The sequence below is a fragment of the Scophthalmus maximus genome, chromosome 20 (assembly GCF_022379125.1).
Source record: "Scophthalmus maximus strain ysfricsl-2021 chromosome 20, ASM2237912v1, whole genome shotgun sequence".
NCBI classification, from domain to species: Eukaryota; Metazoa; Chordata; class Actinopteri; order Pleuronectiformes; family Scophthalmidae; genus Scophthalmus; species Scophthalmus maximus.
The window spans coordinates 130297-155000 of NC_061534.1; the positions used below are offsets into that span (position 1 = coordinate 130297).

The 24704-nt window shown below is 45.8% G+C and overlaps 5 protein-coding genes across 9 annotated transcripts in view; 3 read left to right on the forward strand and 2 right to left on the reverse strand.

Moving 5' to 3' along the window:
• The first annotated feature begins 149 nt into the window (after positions 1-149).
• ugcg (UDP-glucose ceramide glucosyltransferase) lies at positions 150-5304 on the forward strand. 2 transcript variants are annotated; one of them, XM_035607303.2, is made up of 10 exons: positions 150-637; positions 1503-1647; positions 1852-1954; positions 2067-2168; positions 2356-2468; positions 2680-2858; positions 2940-3026; positions 3217-3324; positions 3513-3591; positions 3763-3879. In XM_035607303.2, exons 1-10 carry the CDS (start codon positions 540-542, stop codon positions 3772-3774), a joined length of 1026 nt encoding a protein of 341 aa, XP_035463196.1. In that variant the 5' UTR covers positions 150-539; the 3' UTR covers positions 3775-3879. The 2 variants fall into 2 exon arrangements, with proteins under 2 accessions (XP_035463196.1, XP_035463195.1); XM_035607302.2 differs by having other exon boundaries at positions 152-637; positions 3842-5304.
• A 71-nt stretch (positions 5305-5375) lies between these two features.
• LOC118284530 (polypyrimidine tract-binding protein 3) lies at positions 5376-11563 on the reverse strand. The gene is made up of 15 exons (XM_035607297.2): positions 11376-11563; positions 10576-10636; positions 10190-10356; positions 9911-10054; positions 9649-9810; positions 9430-9540; positions 9165-9321; positions 9030-9089; positions 8656-8768; positions 8543-8576; positions 8289-8381; positions 7681-7903; positions 7491-7568; positions 7238-7410; positions 5376-7046 (listed from the first exon to the last, which is right to left on the reverse strand). Exons 2-14 carry the CDS (start codon positions 10598-10600, stop codon positions 7278-7280), a joined length of 1500 nt encoding a protein of 499 aa, XP_035463190.1. The 5' UTR covers positions 10601-10636; positions 11376-11563; the 3' UTR covers positions 5376-7046; positions 7238-7277.
• A 601-nt stretch (positions 11564-12164) lies between these two features.
• On the forward strand, positions 12165-16472 carry hsdl2 (hydroxysteroid dehydrogenase like 2). The gene is made up of 11 exons (XM_047329686.1): positions 12165-12321; positions 13905-14068; positions 14187-14285; positions 14380-14494; positions 14591-14694; positions 14769-14867; positions 14951-15145; positions 15304-15375; positions 15599-15748; positions 15904-16032; positions 16128-16472. The coding sequence occupies exons 1-11, from the start codon at positions 12305-12307 to the stop codon at positions 16235-16237; spliced, it is 1254 nt and encodes a 417-aa protein (XP_047185642.1). The 5' UTR covers positions 12165-12304; the 3' UTR covers positions 16238-16472.
• Positions 16473-18914: 2442 nt separating this feature from the next.
• capslb (calcyphosine-like b) lies at positions 18915-23502 on the forward strand. Of its 4 annotated transcripts, none has more exons than XM_047329690.1 (6): positions 18915-18989; positions 19415-19469; positions 19544-19680; positions 19755-19932; positions 20057-20297; positions 22928-23502. In XM_047329690.1, exons 1-5 carry the CDS (start codon positions 18940-18942, stop codon positions 20279-20281), a joined length of 645 nt encoding a protein of 214 aa, XP_047185646.1. In that variant the 5' UTR covers positions 18915-18939; the 3' UTR covers positions 20282-20297; positions 22928-23502. The 4 variants fall into 4 exon arrangements, with proteins under 4 accessions (XP_047185646.1, XP_047185643.1, XP_047185647.1 ...); XM_047329687.1 differs by having other exon boundaries at positions 18918-18989; positions 20057-20266; XM_047329688.1 differs by lacking the exon at positions 18915-18989 and adding an exon at positions 19084-19309 and having other exon boundaries at positions 20057-20266.
• Positions 23434-24704, reverse strand: part of il7r (interleukin 7 receptor) — a 3466-nt gene continuing 2195 nt past the window's right edge. The window contains exons 5-8 of the mRNA XM_035607298.1: positions 24468-24624; positions 24282-24396; positions 24131-24203; positions 23434-24019 (exon numbers count right to left, since the gene is read on the reverse strand). Of these exons, the coding sequence (XP_035463191.1) occupies positions 23669-24019; positions 24131-24203; positions 24282-24396; positions 24468-24624 (696 nt within the window). The 3' untranslated portion in view covers positions 23434-23668. The remainder of the gene's footprint in view (positions 24020-24130; positions 24204-24281; positions 24397-24467; positions 24625-24704) is intronic.

A 24704-nucleotide genomic window follows, 5' to 3' on the forward strand; every position in this document is an offset into this window, starting at 1 on the left:
GAAAATACACTTTACTGACCCCTGACTAACCTCTGACCCCTGATGACCCCCTGATCAGAGGATCGATCAGATCGTACCATGTTCTTTCATCCTGTCATCTTCATCCTTTCATCTTCATCCCAGAGACCTTAACAACTCTTCACTCGCTTCACAACAGTATGGAAATAACAGCCTTTATTTTGAAGTTGGCCGGAAGTCGTCTTCCTCCGCCGCCTGGCCCCATGCTTGACGCTCTCCCCGGTCGGTCAGCTGACCGTTGGCCGGTCTGCTGACTGTCAAACCCCCTGATGCTCAAACCGTGACCCGGACACCAGCGTCCCCAGGCCGAGCCCGGTTTCTGTGTCCGCGTTACCGGAGCCTCTGCCCCGGATCGGTCCCTGACGTCCCACGCTGTCCGCCGGAGGCCTCACCGGAGCCGAGCTCGTCGCACACAGTCGGACCGAGTCGTTCCGCTCCGAGGCCGGTGAGCTGGTCGCCCGTGTGACTCCCAGCCGGCCCCCGCCCCGGAGCCCCCGCCCGGCAGCCCCCCGCCGGCCGCCATGGCCCTGCTGGACCTCGCCATGCAGGGACTCGCCGTGTTCGGCTTCATCTTGTTCTTCGTGCTGTGGCTCATGCACTTCATGTCCATCATCTACGTGTAAGTGGACGGTCTGCGCGGCTAACTGCTAACTGCTAACTGGAGGCTAACTGCTAACTGGAGGCTAACATGTAGAAGAGTGACGTTTCTGTTTCCTGTTTTGATCTCAGTGATTTATGATAAACGTGTTCGTCTCTTAGTTACCGGACGTGTGATTGACAGACGCGGACCTTCCCTGCGGACTGTAGTTCGTGTGAAGCCGGGAAACTTCCGCGTTTGACGGGCAGCTGTGAGGCGTTTTCCTGGTTAGCCGCTAGCCGCTAGCCGGTTAGCTCTGCGCGTTCACTCCGCTCTGGTTCCGTGTTGAGTCTCTCGGAAGAGAAATCATTAATCGTACGTTTCATATACTTTATCGATCCGGGGACAGTTTGACAGATAAACGTCAGAACGATTCGGTTCCGTCTCGGGTTGTTGGATGTAAACTTCACAAGTTTCCTGTTTCCTTTGTTGACGTCCGTCCGAAAATGTGACGATTTAACGGCGCCGCGGTCAGAACCTGTAAATCTGTGACGTCAGACAACCAGTTGTTGTTTCTGTGATGAAGGTCAAAGGTCATTATACTTCCTCTCTATCACGATTCCGAATCAATGTTTCATGTTCACGACTCTGAATTGTATTAATCCACTGATTAATAAATAAATTTCAGGTGAGGAACAGGTGCATGATGGGAGCTGAAGACCCGGTGTGATCTGCAAATAGTATTGTTTTAAGAAAATGACTTAAAACTGAATTAAAATTATAATAATAATCATCATCACCTGTCACTCAGCCTGTTGCCATGGTTCACGAGATAAAACACATGATGTCGTGTGTGTGACCTGTTGGCTGCTCTGACCTTTGACCTCTGTCTCCTTGTTTTTTCCAGGCGTCTCCACCTCCACAAGAAGAGATCAGAGGTCAAACAGTCGTTTGTGCAGATGGCAGCAGTTTCTCTTCTGAAGCCCCTGAAGGGCGTCGACCCCAACCTGATCTCCAACCTGGAGACCTTCTTCACGCTGGACTACCCCAAGGTAACTGCCCCCGTCCTGATCTCCCCTGATCCCCCCAACAACCACCGACTGTCCCGTTACCCTCCAACCATCATCTAACGGAGTTGATCTAACGTACGTCCCCCAGCTGCCATTTTCTGCCCCGACGACCGCCCCCTCCCTCCTGTCCCCCCTGCTGGTCAGTTGTCAGTAATGTGTGTGTGTGTGTGTGTGTGTGTGTTTCAGTACGAGATCTTGCTGTGTGTCCAGGATCAGGACGATCCAGCTGTCGACGTCTGTAAGAAACTTTTGGGGAAATATCCAAACGTCGACGCTCGACTGTTCATCGGTGAGAAACTGCTTTTCTCACCATGGCGCTCACATCGCACTGACTTTTATTAGTCTGATGTTAGCATGTGATTTAAGTGTGTGGCGTTAAGCGTGTGTTCTTTGGTTCTCAGGGGGGAAGAAAGTAGGAATCAACCCCAAGATCAACAACCTGATGCCGGGTTACGAAGGAGCCAAGTACGGTCTTGTGTGGATCTGTGACAGCGGCATCAGAGGTGAGCGTCGCCCCCCAGAGCTAATGCTACAGTCTGCTGTTCACGATGCTAACTGTGTGTGTGTGTGTGTGTGTGTGTGTGTGTGTGTGTGTGTGTGTGTGTGTGTGTGTGTGTGTGTGTGTGTGTGTGTGTGTGTGTGTGTGTGTGTGTGTGTGTGTGTGTGTGTGTGTGTGTGTGTGTGAGACAGTGAAACCCGACACCCTGACAGATCTGACTAATCAGATGACAGAGAAGGTGGGATTGGTGCACGGGTTGCCGTATGTTGCAGACCGCCAAGGCTTCGCCGCGACACTGGAGCAGGTGAAGCTAACATGCTAACAAGCTAATAGCGTGATGCTAATTTCGTGTTTAGTGATGTAGCACAAACCTCTGAAGCTAATACAACCAGACGTCTTGTGTTATGAGCTGAATCCATTACTAGCCAGCAGCCAATGCAAACCTTGCTTCTCCATCTCAGCTAATGAGATGACTGTAAAGGTTTTGTGATGCTAACAGATGCTAACGTGTCCAGGTGTATTTCGGGACATCCCACCCGCGGTCATACATCTCGGCCAATGTGACGGGGATTAAGTGTGTGACCGGGATGTCGTGTCTGATGAGGAAGGACGTGTTGGATCAGGCCGGCGGATTGGTCGCCTTCGCCCAGTACATCGCTGAGGATTACTTCATGGCTAAAGCCATAGCGGACAGGTTAGCACATTAGCACGTTAGCCCCTGTCTCGTGGTTTGTGTCTGAAGCCGTTCGGCTGATTTTGTTTGTTGTGTCTGTAGAGGGTGGAAGTTCTCCATGGCAACGCAGGTGGCACTGCAGAACTCTGGGTCTTATTCCATCGGACAGTTTCAGTCCCGCATGATCAGGTGACCTCTGACCAAGAGTCAAGAACCAAAAATATTCCATTTAAACCAACGACATGAATCTTACTGTGTGTGTGTGTGTGTGTGTGTGTGTGTGTGTGTGTGTGTGTGTGTGTGTGTGTGTGTGTGTGTGTGTGTGTGTGTGTGTGTGTGTGTGTGTGTGTGTGTGTGTGTGTGTTTGTGTGTTTGTTAGGTGGACGAAGCTGCGGATCAACATGTTGCCGGGCACGGTGCTGGAGCCAGTGTCCGAGTGTTTCCTGGCGAGCCTCATCATTGGCTGGGCTGCTCATTACGTGTTCAGGTACACAACCAATCACAGAGCAGCTAATGTTGACGACACTGTTGCCGGGCAGAGAGTTTATAAAACAAGACAACAAACGGGGCGTTTGATTTATTCACCTGCTGAATTGTCCTGAGGTCATTTATTGACGAGCAGGGCATGGGGGGTTTCCATGGCAATTTTGTTAAAGTTACGTGTGTGTGTTGCAGGTGGGACATGATGGTCTTCTTCATGTGTCACTGTCTCGCCTGGTTCGTATCCGACTACGTTCAGCTCACTGGAGTTCAGGTACGATCCAGATGTTTGATCACATCTGTTTTTAAATGTGTAAACGTTTGTAACGTTGTTCAGCCATGCCCCCATATAACCCCGCCCCCTCGACGGTTCACCTGTTTATTCAAGCTTTATAAATATTGAACGCGTCATGTGACCAAACTCAACATGACTTCACTGACGCAGATAACATCATGAGACGGGATCAATATCTACACACACTTGATACTGATTGGTCACTGATTGATGACATCATCACCCTCAGGACGGCCCCCTCTGCTTCTCGAAGCTCGACTTCGCCGTCGCCTGGTTCATCAGAGAATCGATGGCTGTGCAGATCTTCCTGTCGGCGCTGTGGGACCCAACCATCAGCTGGAGAACCGGTCGTTACCGGCTCCGCTGTGGCGGCACCGCCGAGGAGATCCTTGACGTGTAGTCGCCATGGCAACAGGCTGTACCTTCGACCGCCACCTCCTCTAAGAGACTGATGTTCGTTTTTGTTTTTTTATGGAAAAACTTTACTGTGTGTGTGAGTGAGTGAGTGCGTGCGTGCGTGCGTGTGCGTGTTTTTAACTATTTATGTTTCTTTTGGTGCTAAACTAACTGAAGCCAGAACGAGCCAATGAGAGCACAGGAAGGAAGAAAAACAATACAAAAAAAGAATAAGCAGTAAAATAGGAGGAGTGAGGCATCGCACTGAGTCGTCTGATCTTTGATTGGTGTCGACCGATAAGTGAAGAGAAACAAAATCGGCCAATGAGGAAAGAGCGGTGAAGATCCTCTCCTCTCATTGGTCCACGTTTGATTTTTCTTTTTGCTTCGACTTTTCATGTTTCATGAAGTTTGTGACGTTTTTTTTTTATGGCAGCAAAAATAAATGTTGAGAAATAAAATCACGACTGAAACAAGTGAAAGTATTAAAATAAAGTCGTGACAGTCAGAACTAAAAAACAAATCAACGTTTTCTCGTCCCGTCCGATTTTCATTTTCATGAATCTGCGTTTGGACGATAAGTTGGTGAAAGATTTTCTCTCATCGTGTTTCTTGTTCTGCGTCAGAGTGAAACAAGTCAACGTGAGAATCTGATCAACTGTCGAGTTTGTTTCAAAACACTCAAGATGAGAAGAATCATCACACGAGTTTTCGACCATGAAGTGATTCTGTTTATTATCATTAGAGAAATATGATTATGGATTCTTCATTTTGTAAATACAAAATCAGAATCTCATTGTAAAAGAAATGAAAAGGATTTCTTGATTATGAAATATAATAATCGGGAGACAAAGTGTCTCGTGTTCTTTCTCTTTTCTGGATGAATTTCTGTCGCACGTGAAGAAACATTTTACAAATCGTCTCAGAAAAACCATGAGGAAGAAAAAGACGTTAAACTCTGATGACTGTGTCCCGTCATTTCACGGTCGTCACGTTTCACTTCACAAAAAAACCTAAATATTAAAGTCACATTTCTTAACGTTTAGTTACAGTCGGACACTGAGCGGCAGACGCAGCTTTTCTCTGCGAACGCTGCTTTTCTCTGCTGTTAGCATTAGCGTAGCCGCGGGTGGTTTGGTTGATGACATCAGCGCTGAGTCGGACGAACCCCTGACCAATCACACGCATCGGTAGAACTCTTTTTGTTGTTTATATTTTTTATTCAAATCACCTGCTGATGGAAACTGCTGCAGATTGTGTCAATGAAGGAACAATAAAGTTTTATCCTTTCAATGACCAATGAGTCTGTGTGTTTGAGTCCTGCTTCCTGATTGGCTGTGAGAACAGACAGTAGGCGGGGCCACTGGTTGTCAGATGTTTAATTTATTTAGTGATTCATGCTACAACTTTCTTCACACTCAAAATAAATAAAAATTCTACCCCCCCACATATTCATAAAATATCAACAATAATAATAATCCCACCTTCTCCCACAATGCACCACAAGTACTTTACATTCATCAGCCTTACAAAACGAAAAGGCTTCACCGTCACGCCACTTGACCCTCATGTAGTGTGTTACTAACATGTAACGTGTCACTAACATGTAACATGCAGTAACGTGTGCAACATGAACATACAAGTTCTGTCACGTATAAAAGTATTTAATGTTATAATTACAGGTGGTACTGAAGTAACTCAAGTACATGTACAAGTACATGTTTGCGTCTGTATCAGGTTTAAAATACGTACAAGTATAAAATGTTGCAACACGAGTAACAAGCTACTGAACATGAGTATTTTAAAAAGTACCATAATAACATGTATGTACAAAAGTACAAGTATTTCATGAGTCATAAGTCAAATCACATTCAAACTACATAGGTCACAAAGGTCACGTCCTCCTGCGACGAGTCACGCAACGTTAACGTTTTACATGTAACACATTAACAGCAGCGTGTTCAAACTGACCAACCAGTTCGTCTGGTTTGGTTTGATTGACAGGTGGGTGTGATGAGTCGCACAGTTACATATTTGCATACAGGATATGATGTCACAGATCTGATAGACAAATCTAAACAGGTTCAAATCAAAGTTACAAGTAGAAACTTTTTAAACAGGAAGTGATGTCATAATGAGAAAATGAATTGGTCCAATTAAAGGCACAGACACTTTGGCTTGGTGTGACCCCCCCCATTTATAGACTTTATCATCACAAATGTTTATTGTTGTTTTTAACAAACAAACAAATGATTTTTATTTTAAAAAAGAAAAAATTGAATTAAATTGAATATTGAACTGTGTTTGTGCCGACGGACGTTTGATATGAAACAACAAACACTTTGACCTTGAATCCAGTCAGTGGGAAGGTCAGAGGTCAGAAGGCAAACTGGGATTTGGCAGCTTCCTGTTTGAAAAAAATCAAAAATCTGGAGAAAATTAAACGACTCGTTTGCTTGATGATGGAGATGAATATGAACAAAATATATTTTAATAAAAAATTAGAGCATGTGACATCAGACCATCAACCAATCACAGGTCAGGTAGGACAGGTGGGCAGGGCCAGTAGACGATCATGATTCATGATTAAAAACCTCCCAGAAAATAAATCAACAATAAAGGAACGAGATCAACGAGACGTAAACAACTAGAGTCGTTCAGAAAAATAAGGCACAATAATCATCATTGTCATGGTTACCAACAGAAGTTGTTCACAGTAAAATGATGAAATGTGAAAGTGAATAAATAAAAAGACCAAATCGTTTCATGTGCTGATGATTCACAACTACATGAAAATATGAACATTATTTTTTGGGGCTTTTACTTTGAAAATGTTTCTTTGTAACTTTAAAAAAAGAGTTTCCTGATTTTTTTCTTCTGCATCACATTACTTAAAACCAGTTGAACTCACATCGTGGACTCCATTACCCAGAGTTCATTGCTACTCAGGTTGCTCAGGAATGTGCTCTGTAACCACGGTGACCATCCGTTGGTGCATCAGTGTGTTCTCAGCGTGGACCAATCAGGATCCCTGAAGTCTAATGACAGGGTCAGAGAGGAAGTGACATATTAGTGAGCTATTAGCATGTTACCCTTGACCTTTAGCTTCCACGCTAGTTAGTAGCTGCAGGAATATTGCTAAAAAAATGAGCTAACACGTAGCTTGACTGAACAAAGAGCTACTGTGGCTAGACTCAAAGCTAACGAGCTAAAAGCTGAGTTGACAGACCGACAGACGGGGTCTCCCACGGAGCCTCCCAGGGGCCAGGTCAGATGGTGGACTTGGAGAAGGAGACCCTCAGGTGCTGGTTGTGGTCCAGCTGATGATCATGCAGAGCGATCAGCGCCTCGACGGCCTCTTCCACCGATGCCAGCTGCATCAGAGCCATCTTCCTGTCTTTCCTGTGATATCAGAGGAAGTGACATCATCTGACGCGCTCAGCCGACGTCATGCCTGTGATTTCATTTCATTTGTTACTCACTGGAAAAACTTGAAGGCTTTGACGGGGAATCCACCAGTGGAAAACAAATCCTTCAACACCTCCTCGCTGACCGTGGAGCTAGGACACGAGGACACAAGACGAGGACAAGAGGAGACGAGGGGTGTTACTACATGAATCAACATATCAATATTAATATACCGGGGAACAGAGAAATGAGACGTGATCTCACGGGATGTTCGACAGGTGCAGCGTCGCCGACGGAGGGAAAATGTTGTTAAAGTTTTTGGACCCGGGTTTTTTGAAGCGGTGGAGGGCGGAGCCTGAAAAGTCACGGGTCAGCGCCTGCTCCTCTTCCCCCGCCCCCCCGCGGGGCAGCTGCACCACCGGGTGTTTGGACAACGTCACCCGGATCACGTTACCGTGGAGACGCTGGCCATTCAGGTGACTCATCGCTGACAGAGAGAAAACACGACTTTCATCAAACATAAAAAAGGAATCTTCTAAATGCAACAAAATAATTTTTACAAATAAAGATTTTTTAACATGAAAAAATATTAAAAGAGTCAAACAACTCTTACATGAAAAGTTAAGAAAATAGTAAAAATGTATCAAATGTGTATGTGTATATATACAGTATGCAAATGTATGTATATATAAACATACATATGTATATATGTATATATATGTGTGTGTATAATTCTGAAACAGTTAATTTCAGTATTCTCTGACTTCATGTATAATAACAACAGGATTAATTTAATGTAACTTCTATGATGAAGATGAGAGAAATGAGATATGAGATATGATGACATAATCAGGATGAAATATGTTTCTCACCAAGTTGAGCCTGAGTCGCGTCACTCATCTGGACCAGAGCGTTCTCTTGCTTGTTGAAGAGAATCTTCACTCTCTGAACATCCCCATACACACCTGTTATCGCACGCGCACACACACACACACACACACACACACACACACACACACACACACACACACACACACACACACACACACACACACACTTACTTTTTTATCTGTTAAATGATCAAGTTTCATATTTCACATGAAAACAGAACTAAGTGAAAACTCACCGAACAGGATGAAGAGAACATGAGGAGAGACGCTCTGCAGAGACAAACAGTGACAATAAAGTTGTGAGACAAACAGTGTCAATAAAGTTATGTGTGACAGTGTGACCTCTGACCTCTGGGTTCAGGTTGGACACCAGCAGCACCGAGTGGACAGCAGGTGGCGCCACCTGCAGAGAGACACGGGGAGAAGACACCAACGAGCCGGGGATGGTCGCCATCGTCAACCCTGACAACAGGAAGCGTCAAGAAAACTTTATTTAAAACGGCACCAACAGTCCAACATCAAGACACGCCCAGATATTAAGACACGCCCAGGTAGATTAGGACATGCCAAAAGCTGCAGTGAGAGGCAGCTGTGAGGCGTTTAGTGTTAATCTAAAAATTACCGACGCCTGCATTTGAGGCGTTCAGGGGTATGTGGACATTGTAGCTAATAATCTGAGTCACACTCTCTGAACTACACACACACACACACTCAGTGTCTCACCCGTGTGCTGGTGGAAGGTCGGAGGAAACGCTGCTGCTCCGTATGGAGAGAGCGCGACACCTGGAAACCGTTAGCATCATTAGCTGTGAACACTGCGTTAGCATCATTATCCATTAGCACCGTCAGCGGCCTCACCGAAGGCGGCGGCGGGCTCCATCTCCCCCGTGGGCAGGTCGCCTCTGGTGAAGTCGCGGCTCTTATCATTGTTGTACTTGACGTTGAGCGAGCTCAGTTTGGAGAAGTCGATCCTCAACGTGCAGCAGCTGTTGTAGATGTTCTGACCGTCCAGAGACTGAGACAGGAAGAGACAGAGCTGCCGTCTGATTGGCTCAGCTGTATGTATGTGTGTGTGTGTGTGTGTGTGTGTGTGTGTGTGTGTGAGAGCGTGCATGTTACTCACAGCCTGGGCGTGCTGAGCGTGCACGGCGTCACTGAACTGCAACAGAGCCTGAAACTGGTTGTTCCTGGTGAACGTGATGATCTTCAACACGGAGCCAAATTTACTGAAGATCTGAACAGACGGGAATATATATTTATTCATCGACTCTCACACATACACACACACACACACACACACACACACACACACACACACACACACACACACACACTCAGTGACCTGCTGCAGAACCTCCAGCGTCACTGGGTAAAATAAATTCTCAACGATGATCCTCAGGACGGGACTCTGACCCGGGGCTAGGCCCCGCCCTTCCCCTCCGGCCGCCATGCTCCCGGAATGCACCGCTGCAGCAGTGATGGCCTGCAGTGCTGCCTGAGCTCGCTGACGACAAAAAAATAAAACATTAAAATCATTTTAATATTTATATTATAAATGTTGTTCGTTGTGTTAGGTGGCCGTGGCCTGAGTCACTGCTCCTCACGTGATTGGTCAGATTGTCGGTCTTGAGCTCGCGGTGGTTAGAATACTGAATGAAGACTGGCTGGTTCCTGACTGTGGGCGTGGCCGTGGTGTAGTAGTTCACCATGGTAACAGCTGCTTCCTCTGAGGCCATCTCCAAAAAAGCCTGGAAACAGAATGAGTCACAATCTCCTGATTGGTTCATATGTTGAGTGACACATGTTCACTTTATTAGGAACACCACACTTACAATGATCAGAGTATATAAAGACTAAAGACAATTATAAAGACCATCACTCACCTGGTTCTTGCTCCTCAGTGTGATCAGTTTACTCACTCGGCCGAAGGGAAGCCCCAGAGCGAGCACTTCCTGTTCAGAGACGTCACCAGGAAGCTGACGGAGGTGAAGGACCCGAGACGGGGCGCACTGAGCACGCTCAGAAACACAGAGCCTATCTGGGCCATCCGCTGTGGACGGACACAAACACACAGGTGAGAGAGAAGAAGAAGAAGAAGAAGAAGAAGAAGAGATTGATCTCTGGCTCTCACTGTACATGACAACATGACAACGTGACAACGTGACAACACGGACTGTAAATAAAGATGATAACATGAAGCCAAATCCTCCAGATCGCCCCCTGGTGTCTGGCTGCGGTACAGGTCATGAGTGAGAGACAGGTGTCTCACCTGTCGACAGGTCGTCTCCGCTCATGTTCTCAGATCAGCTGAGAGACTCAGGAAACGCCTCCTGCAGAGGATCATGGGTAAAAATTTAAAAAAAAAATTTTTTTAAACTAAATATAAAAGTATGTTTAGTTGATTATCAATTAACATATTAATATAAATAAATACTACCAAAACTACTAGCATGAACATATTAATATGAATAAATACACATTTAATTAACATTTTAATCTAACGTAACTAATTCTTTATAATACTTTGTATTTCTGAATATTTATTTGTTTCAACGTCGTTCTCAGACTCGACGACGATCAGATCTTGACGATCATCTTTATGTGCCTTGACTATTTTGTAAGGTATAGTATTAAGATCTTAATGCCAAATATTCTGTATATGATCTTTGTTCAATAAAAAACGTAAAAAGATCGTGACGATCATGTTCGATTAATCGACTTGACGCGTCACGTCACGTGTCCGCCACAGTCCGCTCTGCACGGGAACACGCAGGTATCGCGAGACTGACACCGCCGACACCGTTCGGCTCGCGACACCAAAACAAAACGACACAAAAAGGCACCGGGGCGACGGACGAATGGCGGGACAGGAACCGGACACCGGGTCGATTCTGTCGCGGGAAAATGACTCGGTAAACAAGTAAACAACAACAAACGGGCGGGAGGGGCTGACGACAGAGGCTCGCGCAGGTGCGGTCCAGTCACCAAGGAAACGCGAGCGAGGAAGAAGAAAACCCGAGTCGAGCCGAGCGGGAGGTTCGGGAGGTTCGGGAGGTTTCCCGCGCTCACCCGTCCATGGTCCGTGAGGAGGAAGATGACGAAGAGGAGGAGGAAGAGGTGTCGCGCTCCGCAGCCGAGCAGCGAGGACAACAGATCACTTCCCGTTTGATGACGTCACGGGAGAACATGGCGGCTCGCGGACACACCTCAGATCAGACCGATCGATATCATCGATAATCATCGATGAATCACGTTTATTTACCTGTTGTTGTTGTTGTTGTTTATCATATTAATGAACGACTTAAATCTTCATGATGAATTATTAAAACATAACTAATCTGTGACAAATAATAAATAAATTACAGTTAGTTAAAATAGTTAAAAGTTAAAATATTCTAAAGTAAATAAAAACTACATTATGAATGAACATGAACGCAATTACATTAATATGAAGAATTAGAAGTTAAAGTTCTGGATTTTGATCTGATGTTTAAACATTTTGTATCTGTATGTTTCTGTTGTGTAATAAATCTAGTAATAACTGATAATAATTAATAAACTGATCAGTTTGACCAATGACTTTGAGTGAAATAAAATAAAATGAGACCAGAAAACGGAATTTTATTTAATTTTTTCAAGAAATAAATAGTTTACCATGTGATATAAGACTGCCGCGGAATGTAAATCTAAACAGCTCGTAGAATAATAATATTGATGGTAATAATAACCACAGTGTATTAAATTGCTTTGTACTTCTCTTCGCCGGAAGTTGAATCTTCAGCTTGATTTTTCTCTGAATGTGTTATATTGTTTGAAAATTGAATCATGTTTGAAGTTCGACATCTCGTCACTCACGGAGGATCTTTGTCTGCAGACCGGAAGTTGTTGGAGCAGGTGATACGTAACATCCGGTTGGTTATGAAGCTCCTCAGTAGGTGAAAGGTGAAGAAGACGACGAGGCGCCATCAGAAACCAACTGGACCTTTGAGACCGCGACGATGCTGCAGAACACAGGGTGAGTACGACCGGGTCCCCGGGTCCGTGACACCGGGTCAGGACCAGAAACTTCGACCGGACACGAGGTCCGACACGGAGCCGGACACACTGAGACTTCACCGAGTCACGACCCCTCCTGGTCCAGAAAGTCTGTTCGGTTCTGTTCGGGTCCATCTGTCTTCTGACCTTCGAGCAAGGCAGTTTGAAATACAGAGGTTTCTTCACGGAGTTTGGGAGACAGACCAATAACAATCATAATAATAATAATAATAAAGACAGGTTACATGTAAGAAGAGATAAATAATTTGAAACCTGAGACCCAGTCTGGTTCTGGTTCTGTTTGGTGAAAGCTGTTAGAACTGGTTTATCTCTGTGACCAGAACTAAGAAACGTAGAAGATGAAGTTGACGAATGTTAATATCTGAACAATAAAAAATAAAAACATTGTGAAACTGAAATGATAATTTAGATCATTTTGATCGAGGAGGAAACAACACTGAAGAGGGTCCATGGTGGTCCATGGTGGTCCAGTTGGTCCATGGTGGTCCATGGTGGTCCATGGTGGTCCATGTTGGTCCATGGTGGTCCATGGTGGTCCATGTTGGTCCATGGTGGTCCATGGTGGTCCAGTTGGTCCATGGTGGTCCAGTTGGTCCATGGTGGTCCATGTTGGTCCATGGTGGTCCATGGTGGTCCATGTTGGTCCATGGTGGTCCAGTTGGTCCATGGTGGTCCATGGTGGTCCATGTTGGTCCATGGTGGTCCATGGTGGTCCATGTTGGTCCATGGTGGTCCATGTTGGTCCATGGTGGTCCATGTTGGTCCATGGTGGTCCATGGTGGTCCATGGTGGTCCATGTTGGTCCATGGTGGTCCATGTTGGTCCATGGTGGTCCATGTTGGTCCAGTTGGTCCATGGTTGTCCATGGTGGTCCAGTTGGTCCATGGTGGTCCATGGTGGTCCATGGTGGTCCATGGTGGTCCATGTTGGTCCATGGTGGTCCATGGTGGTCCATGTTGGTCCAGTTGGTCCATGGTTGTCCATGGTGGTCCAGTTGGTCCATGGTGGTCCATGGTGGTCCATGGTGGTCCATGGTGGTCCAGTTGGTCCATGGTGGTCCATGTTGGTCCATGGTGGTCCAGTTGGTCCATGGTGGTCCAGTTGGTCCACGGTGGTCCATGGTGGTCCAGTTGGTCCATGGTGGTCCAGTTGGTCCATGTTGGTCCAGTTGGTCCAGTTGGTCCCTGTGTGAGGTTTAGAGCTGCAACAGTTAATCGATTAGTAATCAATTACTATATTAATAATCTGTTCAAGTAGTTTTTATGAAAAAAATGTCATAATTCTCTGATTTCAGCTTCTAACAAGTGAATCTTTTGTTGTTTCTTTGCTTCTCTGTGACAGTAAACTGAATATCTTTGGTGTGTGAACAAAACAAAACATCATGTTGGTGTTTGAGAACCATGATCGACAGTTTTCACCATTTTATGAACCAAACAACTAATTAATTTATTTTTTTTTTAAATAAAATTAATCGAGGAAATAATCGACAGATTAATCGATTATTTGCAGCTCTAGTGAGGTTGTGTGTTGTGTGTCGTTCAGGAAGTTAGCCGGCTGCACGCTCTTCATCACCGGAGCGAGTCGGGGGATCGGTAAAGCCATCGCGCTGAAGGCTGCGAGAGACGGAGCAAACGTCGTCATCGCTGCCAAGACAGCGGAGCCTCACGCCAAGTTACCTGGAACCATCTACAGCGCCGCGCAGGAGGGTGAGGAGCTAACAGGCTAACGGCTACCAAAAGCATCACATCCGCTACGGAAAATATGTATCTTATATATTTCACCTGTTAACTGTGTGTGTGTGTGTGTGTGTGTGTGTGTGTGTAGTGGAGGCGGCGGGGGGTAAGGCGTTGCCGTGTGTCGTGGACATACGTGATGAGCAGCAGGTGGGAGCAGCTGTTCAGAAAGCTGTGGACACGTTTGGAGGTAAGTGACTTTCTGCTCTCAGGTGTGACGTCATGTGATGATGTGATGACATCACTGCAGTGACATCATCACAGTGCCTGGCTTTGATTGGCAGGTATCGACATCCTGGTGAACAACGCCAGCGCCATCAGTCTGACGGGAACGTTAGAGACGCCGATGAAGAAAGTGGATCTGATGCTGGGAGTCAACCTGAGGGGAACGTACCTGACGTATGTTCCTGAACACACACACACACACACACACACACACACACACACACACACACACACACACACACATGTTCCTGAACACACACGTCTCTCCAGGTCGAAGCTGGTCATCCCTCACCTGCTGAAGAGTCGCAGTCCTCACATCCTGAACCTTTCACCGCCTCTCAACCTGAATCCCGTCTGGTTCAAGAACCACACAGGTAACCATGGCAACCAGCTGACCTGTCACACAAAGTCATGTGACGTACCAACACGTCTGTTTTTTGTTTTCCAGCGTATACGATGGCAAAGTACGGTATGTCCATGTGTGTCCTGGGGATGGCCGAAGAGTTCAGAGGTCAAATCGCTGTCAACGCCCTCTGGCCGAAAACTGGTCAGTGTCCGTTAGCATCATGCTGTTAGCATCATGCTAAGACTCACATGCCAACCCTGCTCTGACCCGTCTTGTTGTCGTAGCGATCCAGACGGCGGCCATGGACATGTTGGGCGGGGAGGAGGTCGGTAAACAGTGCCGCACCGCCGACATCATGGCGGACGCCGCCTACGCCGTCCTTTCCCGACCGACGGACTTCACGGGTCACTTCCTGGTGGACGAGGACATCCTGAAGGAGCAGGGGGTCCGAGACTTCGAGCAGTACGCCGTCCAACCAGGTGAGTCCGTGAGGAAGACGTGTGGAGACTCTGATCTCATGTTGACATTATGAATAATAAGTATTTCTGCTCTGAGGTCGAGACCTTTAGTGTAGCTTGTTACAGCCCAGCACCCACACGTCATGTGATACTCACGGTGGTGTCTGATTGGTCGACAGGTCACCCCCTGCTGCCGGACTTCTTCCTGGACGAAGCCCCAGAGACTCTGGCTCATCAGATGGAGCAACATGGTGAATACACACTGCTACTGTACTGTACTCCCACTGTACTGTGCTGCTACTGTACTTCCACTGCACTGTACTGCTATTGTACCACCACATCCTACCTATAGTTTAATGTAGTAGCCAATCTGAACAATGGATCATCTGTCACTGCAGCGCCCCCTAGTGTCACCGGTTAAATATTAATTATTGATTAAAATTAAATGATGTAATTCTGTCTCCTGGTTGCTAGGAGCAACTCCAGCCTTCAAACCACCCCCATCGTCTTCGACCACGCCCCCTTCTGGTGGACCAATCGAAAGCACGTTTGATGTCATCAGAGCCGTCATCAACGACGACGTCGTCAAGTCGACGCAGGGGATTTATCAGTTTGACCTATCAGGTAACAGCTGTCCCTCATTTCCATGTAAGGACATCCTGTGGGCGTGTCAGTGATGTGTCCATATAAGGACATCCTGTGGGCATGTCAGTGATGTGTCCATGTAAGGACATCCTGTGGGCGTGTCAGTAATGTCATTGTGTTTATGACCATATAAGGAGAACATGGGGGCATTTGGTTTCTGGACCTGAAGAGCGGCTCTGGCCGGGCGGGGCCGGGTCAGCCGCCAATCAAAGCTGATGTTGTCATGACAATGGACTCCAAGGACTTCACGAAGATGTTCGCAGGTGAGCCGCCCCCCACGACCTGATTCCACTAGGGGTTGTGTTGCCGTGATGATGATTTCAGTGCTGTCTCCATGGTAACAGCCGTGTGGTTTCAGGGAAGCTGAAGCCGACATTGGCCTTCATGTCGGGGAAGCTCCGGATCAAAGGCGACATGACGCTCGCCATCAAGCTGGAGAAGCTGATGGGCCGCATGAGCAAACTGTGAGACGGAGGCTCCTCCCACTGTGCCCACCAGGCCCCGCCCCTGAGTGTGTTTGTGTGTCGCTGTACATGTTGCCTTGACAATAACAATGTTAATAAATATAATACGACATGAGTGAAATCTGTTGATAATAACCTGTGGTTGAGTTATGACTCTGCTCATGTTAACACTACTAACGAGTTAGCTTAGCATCAGCTGACATTTTTATTAAGGTTTTAATAAACATTCTTTAAAAGTCGAGTTTGTTAAAAATCGTTTTGTCAGATGATTTTTTTTGTTTGTCAGTTTAACGTCTGAACAGTAAAAATATAAACTGAGACAATGACCTGAAACGATGCTCAGAGGAAGAGGAAGAACAAGATTCCTGAACAAAAGAGCCTCAGGTCAGGGTCAGAGGTCAGAGGTCAGAGACCTGCTGGTCAGACCACAGACCTCGGTGGTTCGATCCCCGGCGCCTCCAGGCGGCGTCGTGCTACAAACTGAAAGAAGAGAAGAGAAAAACTATCAGTGATGTTCATGTATAATTACATGATCATCATGACGTCATTTTGATTCTGTTTTAATATCAGTGGTTTATTATTCATAATACTTCAGGTTCTAAATGAAATATAATAAATAATATTAACAGATCCAGTTACAGCCTCTCACCAGCAGGTGGAGCAGCAGCACCTCATGTTGATTCTACTGTAATAAACAATATAGTTTATAATTATAGCTTGAATTCATTTTACCATTTGAATTCAATGTGTGTGGTTTTTAATTTTTTACTTCAGATACAGAAGTGACGTTAAATATACAGTACATATATATAAAGTAAAAGTACTAATATTACTGATGAGTTTCATAAGCAACACGAATAGTAATAATATTTGAATACATAGTTAATATTCAGCTTTAAAGAAGCTTGAATTATTCATCGTTCATATCAGAGACAGATATTTTAGACTATATTAATTTTAAATATATAGATTTTTAAATGAAAATTACAGTTTTTTAACGTATGAATAAAAAACTATAGACATCGTTTATTTATATTTCATTTGTAGTTTTTTTTGTTAAGTTGGTTAACGGTAAACATTATCTCATAACGTCACATCCAACATGGCGCCTGAGCAGATCTCAACTTTTCAATTTACACTTTTTTGATCTTTGTAAATCTTCTCACTGTCAGACAATATTTAATATGTGAATGTATTAATATGATGTTAAAATGTCTGTGATCTCTGATTGGTCTGATTTCTGATTGGTTTCTGACTGCAGAATAAATGTTATGAGATTTTTTTTAAATGTTAAACTTTTAATAAGAAAATACAGATCCAAATATTTCTGTCAAACTGCAGTAGATTCATTTTGTTTTAAAGATTTTGGAGTGAAGCAGATTTTAGTCAACACGATTTTTGTTTCTCTCACGTTTTTATTGCAATATGCAAATGAGTCATTATGTAATCGAGGAGCTGATTTACATACAGATCATAAACCAGAGTCACACTTCCTGTTTTTCCTCTCCATGAATCAGAATCATGTTTCATATTTAACATTTAATGTTTGTCAGAACGTGGCTGCTTTTGAAATGTGACCTTTGACCTGACTAATGGAAATGTGTAAAATCACAAGTAGTTTCTGAACTGGTTCTGTGGTTCTGACTGAACTGGTTCTGTAGGAACTGGTTCTGTGGTTCTGACTGAACTGGTTCTGTGGTTCTGACTGAACTGGTTCTGTAGGAACTGGTTCTGTGGTTCTGACTGAACTGGTTCTGTCTGAACTGGTTCTGTGGTTCTGACTGAACTGGTTCTGTAGGAACCGGTTCTGTCTGAACTGGTTCTTTGGTTCTGTCTGAACTGATTTGTTTGTGGTTCCAGAGGGCGGTCACGATGGTGAGGTGTCGGGCTTTGGCGGCCTCAGTTCCACTGCAGCGACGGTTCTGTCTCTTCGCTTCTCGCTCGTTCAACACATTGACCTGCGACTGTAGGTTGAGTTTGATTCGTCCACCAGCTGCAGCTGGTGTCACGTCACCTCAGTTGAGCAGAATTGCCGCACCGACTTCAACCTCCATTGCCGCTACAAGCACGACCAGCGCCGCACCGACCTCAACCACCAGTGGCCTGTAGAGAAGCCCCTCCCCCTTCACTCGCCCATCTGTCACTATTTGAAATAAAACTTTGTATCACATGACGTTTGTTTTGGTTTTGATTGACATGAATCAGTGAAGTTTCACAGTAACTGTTTGGTCACTAGTGGGCAGTGACACTATAACTGGTTCTGACTGGTCCAGAGGTAAATGACATGAAGTAGAAACTTGAGTCATGATGTTTCTGAAAAGATCCAGTTCTGACCGGAACCAGTAGATCATATCTCACATCTCTACGTTGACTTCCAGTAAAATTCTGAATAGATTAAAAATCTACAAGCTCTCAGACTCTCTTGGATCACGTGTACATATTAATAATTTATAGTTTAATATTTGTCTGTTTATTCATATTTTTCTACTTGTTTTGTTCCCGTGGTGAAACGAAACTGATTTAAATGTGACGACATTATTCTGTCACCTCACTTCCGGGTCTGTTCTCACAATAAAAGCTTTCTAACGTGAAGGAAGTCCAAGACTTTTACTGTGAAGTCCTGAGGTTTTAAAACACCCGGATGTAGCCGCAGGTCGGTTCCGTTGTGTGACAGGGGAGCATCCAATCAGAGCAGGGCGGGTCTCCATGGTTACCGGGATCGTTTGGGCAGCTTCCGTGTTTCCGGAGCAGAAGAGGTGAGTTGTTCTGCTTCACGACGAGTTGACTTAGGGTTAGAAAACTCAAAGGACATTTGGTTTTGGAACTTTCTACCACTGAACATGAATATAGATATAATTATATCTATCTATGTAGATATAATTATATCTAATCATATTTTAAGACCTCTACTGTACAAACAGATGCTGAAGCTAGCCTCTGATTGGTCAGAAGAAGATCATGTTGTGGAATCGTGTCAGACATTTTATATAAAACAAAATATATTTAAAAATCATTTCAGTCCTTTTTAAAATTATTATTGAAACATGAATTTGAACATACAAGAACTCATTGAGAGGTAACACAACCACTGTACAAGCAGATATTATACAGATTGATCTTTTTATGATTTACTCTAATAATAATGATAATATTTTCATAACATCTTTTTATTTCCGTCCAGCTTCACATTTAATGACCTTTGCACCAATCAGAGGGCAGCGCTGACAGTTCTTCAGGTAATATCACCATGTGACTCAGCTCTTAATAATAATAACAGATGAACGGACACTTCCTGTGTGTGATGTCACAGATGGCGGGGACGTCGAGACACGATCGAGAGATGGTCATGAACGCCAAGCGTCAGCTGTCGGCGTGTTCCGACCCGGTGGAGAGACTCAGGCTGCAGTGTCTGACCCGCGGGTCGTCTGGGATCAAAGGTCTGGGCAGGTGAGTTCTCAGATTTTTCTTCTCAGATGTTCCGTTAGAGCCATGACGCCATGTTGTGTTTATATTTTGGTCAGAACCTTTAAAGTCATGGACGATGACAACAGCCGCTCTCTGGACCTGAAGGAGTTTCTGAAGGGATTGAACGACTACGGGATCATGATGGACAAAAAGGAAGCCACCGAGCTGTTTCTGCTCTTCGACCGCGACGGGAACGGAACCATCGACTTTGACGAGTTCCTCGTGACTCTAAGGGTAAATGTTCACAGACGAGTTCAGATGTTCTCAGACGTTCTCAGATGTTCACAGATGATCCATACGTCTGTGACCATCTGGGACAATCTCATGTCCTTCTCCCTTCATCCTCTGCTTCCCGCAGCCTCCCATGTCCAAGGCCAGGAAGGAGGTGGTGATGCAGGCGTTTCAGAAGCTGGATAAGACGGGCGACGGGGTGATCACCATCGAAGACCTGCGGGGGGTTTACAATGCCAAGTACCACCCCAAGTACCAGAACGGAGAGTGGACCGAGGACCAGGTCTTCAGGACGTTTCTGGACAACTTCGACTCTCCGTACAACAAAGATGGAAAAGTAATGAACGCCTGATGTTGTTTGTCTGAGGGTCAGTGAACGCCGCACGACCTTCACAGTGACATGATGTGAAGTGAATGTTCGTGCTCTTCCTCCCTGAAGGTGACACATGAGGAGTTCATCAATTATTACGCTGGTGTGAGCGCATCCATCGATACCGACGTCTACTTTATTGTGATGATGAGAAACGCCTGGAAACTCTGACGTCGTTCTGGTAAACAAACTCAGTACGGTGGAGGTCGGAGGGAGTAGGGCAGCAGAGCTTTCTGTTTGAGAAGAATCTCTTCCTGGTTCTGTCTGGAGGATGTTGTCTCTTCCTGGTTCTGTCTGGAGGATGTTGTCTCTTCCTGGTTCTGTCTGTCTCTTCCTGGTTCTGTCTGGAGGATGTTGTCTCTTCCTGGTTCTGTCTGGAGGATGTTGTCTCTTCCTGGTTCTGTCTGTCTCTTCCTGGTTCTGTCTGGAGGATGTTGTCTCTTCCTGGTTCTGTCTGTCTCTTCCTGGTTCTGTCTGGAGGATGTTGTCTCTTCCTGGTTCTGTCTGTCTCTTCCTGGTTCTGTCTGGAGGATGTTGTCTCTTCCTGGTTCTGTCTGGAGGATGTTGTCTCTTCCTGGTTCTGTCTGTCTCTTCCTGGTTCTGTCTGGAGGATGTTGTCTCTTCCTGGTTCTGTCTGGAGGATGTTGTCTCTTCCTGGTTCTGTCTGGAGGATGTTGTCTCTTCCTGGTTCTGTCTGTCTCTTCCTGGTTCTGTCTGGAGGATGTTGTCTCTTCCTGGTTCTGTCTGGAGGATGTTGTCTCTTCCTGGTTCTGTCTGTCTCTTCCTGGTTCTGTCTGGAGGATGTTGTCTCTTCCTGGTTCTGTCTAGAGGATGTTGTCTCTTCCTGGTTCTGTCTGGAGGATGTTGTCTCTTCCTGGTTCTGTCTGTCTCTTCCTGGTTCTGTCTGGAGGATGTTGTCTCTTCCTGGTTCTGTCTGTCTCTTCCTGGTTCTGTCTGGAGGATGTTGTCTCTTCCTGGTTCTGTCTGGAGGATGTTGTCTCTTCCTGGTTCTGTCTGGAGGATGTTGTCTCTTCCTGGTTCTGTCTGTCTCTTCCTGGTTCTGTCTGGAGGATGTTGTCTCTTCCTGGTTCTGTCTAGAGGATGTTGTCTCTTCCTGGTTCTGTCTGGAGGATGTTGTCTCTTCCTGGTTCTGTCTGTCTCTTCCTGGTTCTGTCTGGAGGATGTTGTCTCTTCCTGGTTCTGTCTGTCTCTTCCTGGTTCTGTCTGGAGGATGTTGTCTCTTCCTGGTTCTGTCTGGAGGATGTTGTCTCTTCCTGGTTCTGTCTGGAGGATGTTGCTTCTACCTGGTTCTGTCTGGAGGATGTTGTCTCTTCCTGGTTCTGTCTGGAGGATGTTGTCTCTTCCTGGTTCTGTCTGGAGGATGTTGTCTCTTCCTGGTTCTGTCTGGAGGATGTTGCTTCTACCTGGTTCTGTCTGGAGGATGTTGTCTCTTCCTGGTTCTGTCTGGAGGATGTTGTCTCTTCCTGGTTCTGTCTGGAGGATGTTGTCTCTTCCTGGTTCTGTCTGGAGGATGTTGTCTCTTCCTGGTTCTGTCTGGAGGATGTTGTCTCTTCCTGGTTCTGTCTGGAGGATGTTGTCTCTTCCTGGTTCTGTCTGTCTCTTCCTGGTTCTGTCTGGAGGATGTTGTCTCTTCCTGGTTCTGTCTGGAGGATGTTGTCTCTTCCTGGTTCTGTCTGGAGGATGTTGTCTCTTCCTGGTTCTGTCTGGAGGATGTTGCTTCTACCTGGTTCTGTCTGGTTGGTTGTACATCAGAAGAATCACACAACATCCAAACCTCGGTGTCTGCAGAAGGTTCAGTGGCAGAGTTCATGTTGATTTATTCTATAGTTGAGTAAGTTCACAGCCTCTGATCTGTTTCCATCCTCATCTCTGTACACGACAGGTCATATGATACAGTACGTACAGTAATCATCTTCTCCCTCCTCACCCATCAGTGCATCCATGACAATGCCCCTCCCTACCTGAAAGATCTAGTCTCACCACAATCCTCTTCACCCAACCTCCGCTCCGGAAACAAAACCTTCCCCCTTCCCCCCTCCAGGACCAGGCTGCGCACCATGGGGGGGTCGAGCCTTCTGCTCAGCCGCTGCTCGCCTGTTCCCTCCCCGACCACCTGAGGGCTCCACAGAGCACTCTCTCTTTTAAGAAGGACCTGAAAAACCCTTTTTAAATAAGCAGTCCCCTAAATTCTTTTACTTTTTCTCCCACTGATGTTTTTTTCTTTTTAAACCTTTTATCTTGTTTCTACTCTGTAGCACTTAAGTTTGCTTTTAGCAATGAAAAGTGCTCTATAAATGAAATTTGTTGTTATTATTATTAATGTGATACAGCAAAAACACAACCCATTGACTACTATTTGAAAACTGACAGAGCTAACCCATGTAGCACCTAGCCTCACTAGCATGTGAGCTAGCATCACATGAGCCACGCTCAAACACGTCTGTTTTGAAAGTTTTCGTTTCAAATTCAAACTTTTTTCTCTTCTGTTTTTAAAAGCCTCCAGTTGTAAAACATGTGGATGGAAACAGCAGCTGATTGGTCGGGTCACAGTTTCTCCATGTGTCACGTCGGTGACATCATAAGTAACGTGTTTCCTCTGTTCCACAGGTCACGAAAGAAGAATTCACCAACTACTACTGTGGCGTCAGCGCCTCCGTCGACAGCGACGTCTACTTCATCCTCATGATGAGAAACGCCTGGAAGCTCTGACTCCGCCCACAACACGATTCTCTGACCAACATCATCAACAGACTTTAGATTCAATCAGCACTTATGAGCTGTACCGCAGCCGGACACCAGGGGGCGATCATGAAGATTACATCTTTATTTACAGTTGATATAAACGAGGGGTGAAACCTCATTGGTGGAAACAATCATAAAGATTTATGATGAATATTCATTATGATTGTTTAGTTGATCAGTAGTTTTGTGTCCAGTTATAAATAATTTATTATTATCGTGGTTTGATCATGTTGCTGGTTTTTAAGTTGAATATTATTGTTATTATTATGATTATGATTATTATTATCATTATTCCCTGTTGTAGGACGAAGAGTTATCTTGTCTTTTCTTTATCGTGTTGTAATGTTTAGTACACAAACACGAGAAAACTGTTGAATTGTTGTAGTTTATAGTTTATTGATATGCAACATGACACTGTTTAAATAAAGAGTTGAACAATATGTGGTCACAGATAAATATCACAGATACATTTAGTTTCTTCTGAGCAGATCGAGTGTCTCGTGTTTCAGCAGCTGCTCAGTTTGACTCGGAGGCCAAACAGACGTCGTCGCCTCAGTTTGATGAACACGGCTTTGCTCCGTCACTCTTCCTCCTCCTCTTCCTCACCTACTTGATCTGGTAGAAGCTGGACATGGTGACGTAGGCCTCCTCCTGCTGCCCCCGTCCAAACACCTGGGCCTCGGTTCCTCCGCCCCCCAGCCGAGGGTCCTGGACGGGGGAAGGAGCGTCGCTGTGGAGGCCGTCCTCCCCGTCGGAGGAGCTCCTGCTCAGCAGGGCGGAGAACTCCAGCTCCTCGGTGGCGGTGCTCCTGCAGTCGGAGCTCTGGGTGGAGCCGGGGTCGTCGGACAGAGCGTCGTCATCCGGACTGAGGGGAGGTTCTGTTTCCTCTCGTGGCTGCAGCGTCGGGGAAACTCTGAGGGCACTGAACACCTCCGGGTTGAGGTTCAACAGAAGACCCTGCAACAGAACCACATCACCTGAAGCCTTCATGGTCCCGAGACTCGACAACTCAATATGTGACACATGAATGAACTCAGTTGAGATGCTGCTGTTGTCCTTCAGACTCACTTTGTTTGGTTTGCAGATCTGCACCAGCGTGTCTTTGGGATGTGGGATGTTCGGCCACATGTACATGAATATTCTGTGAAGGGACGAAGAAACGAATCAGTCAAAGAAACTTGTCATTTCAGTGATTTTCAGTCGATCAGAGACGTCGTACTTGTTTTTCCTGAAGAAAAGCGCGGTGACCGTCACCAGCAGCAGCGGGAGGAGGCACACGAGGAGCTTGATCAACATCTCCCGTCGCTCGTCCGTTGGTTTCAGGACTTTTCCTCCTGGAGTGAAAACAAAGTCAGTGAAACCAGGTCGTCGTGCGTCGTCGCAGCGGCAGGTTCCTGGTTCTCACCTGCAGGAGTCAAGAACCTGGACGTTTCACTCCACTCGCTCCAGCTGCCGGCGAGCAGCTTCACCGGGATCGCTCGCACCGCCACCTGGTACTCGGTGTTCCTCCAGAGGTGCTCCATGTCCATCTTCAGGTGGGTCTCTGACGTGATGTTTTGAATCTGTGATCAGACGAGAGTTGTGAAGACAGAGAACGTCTCTGACTCTTTGAATCAGCTGTTCGACAGTCGACAGAGAACTG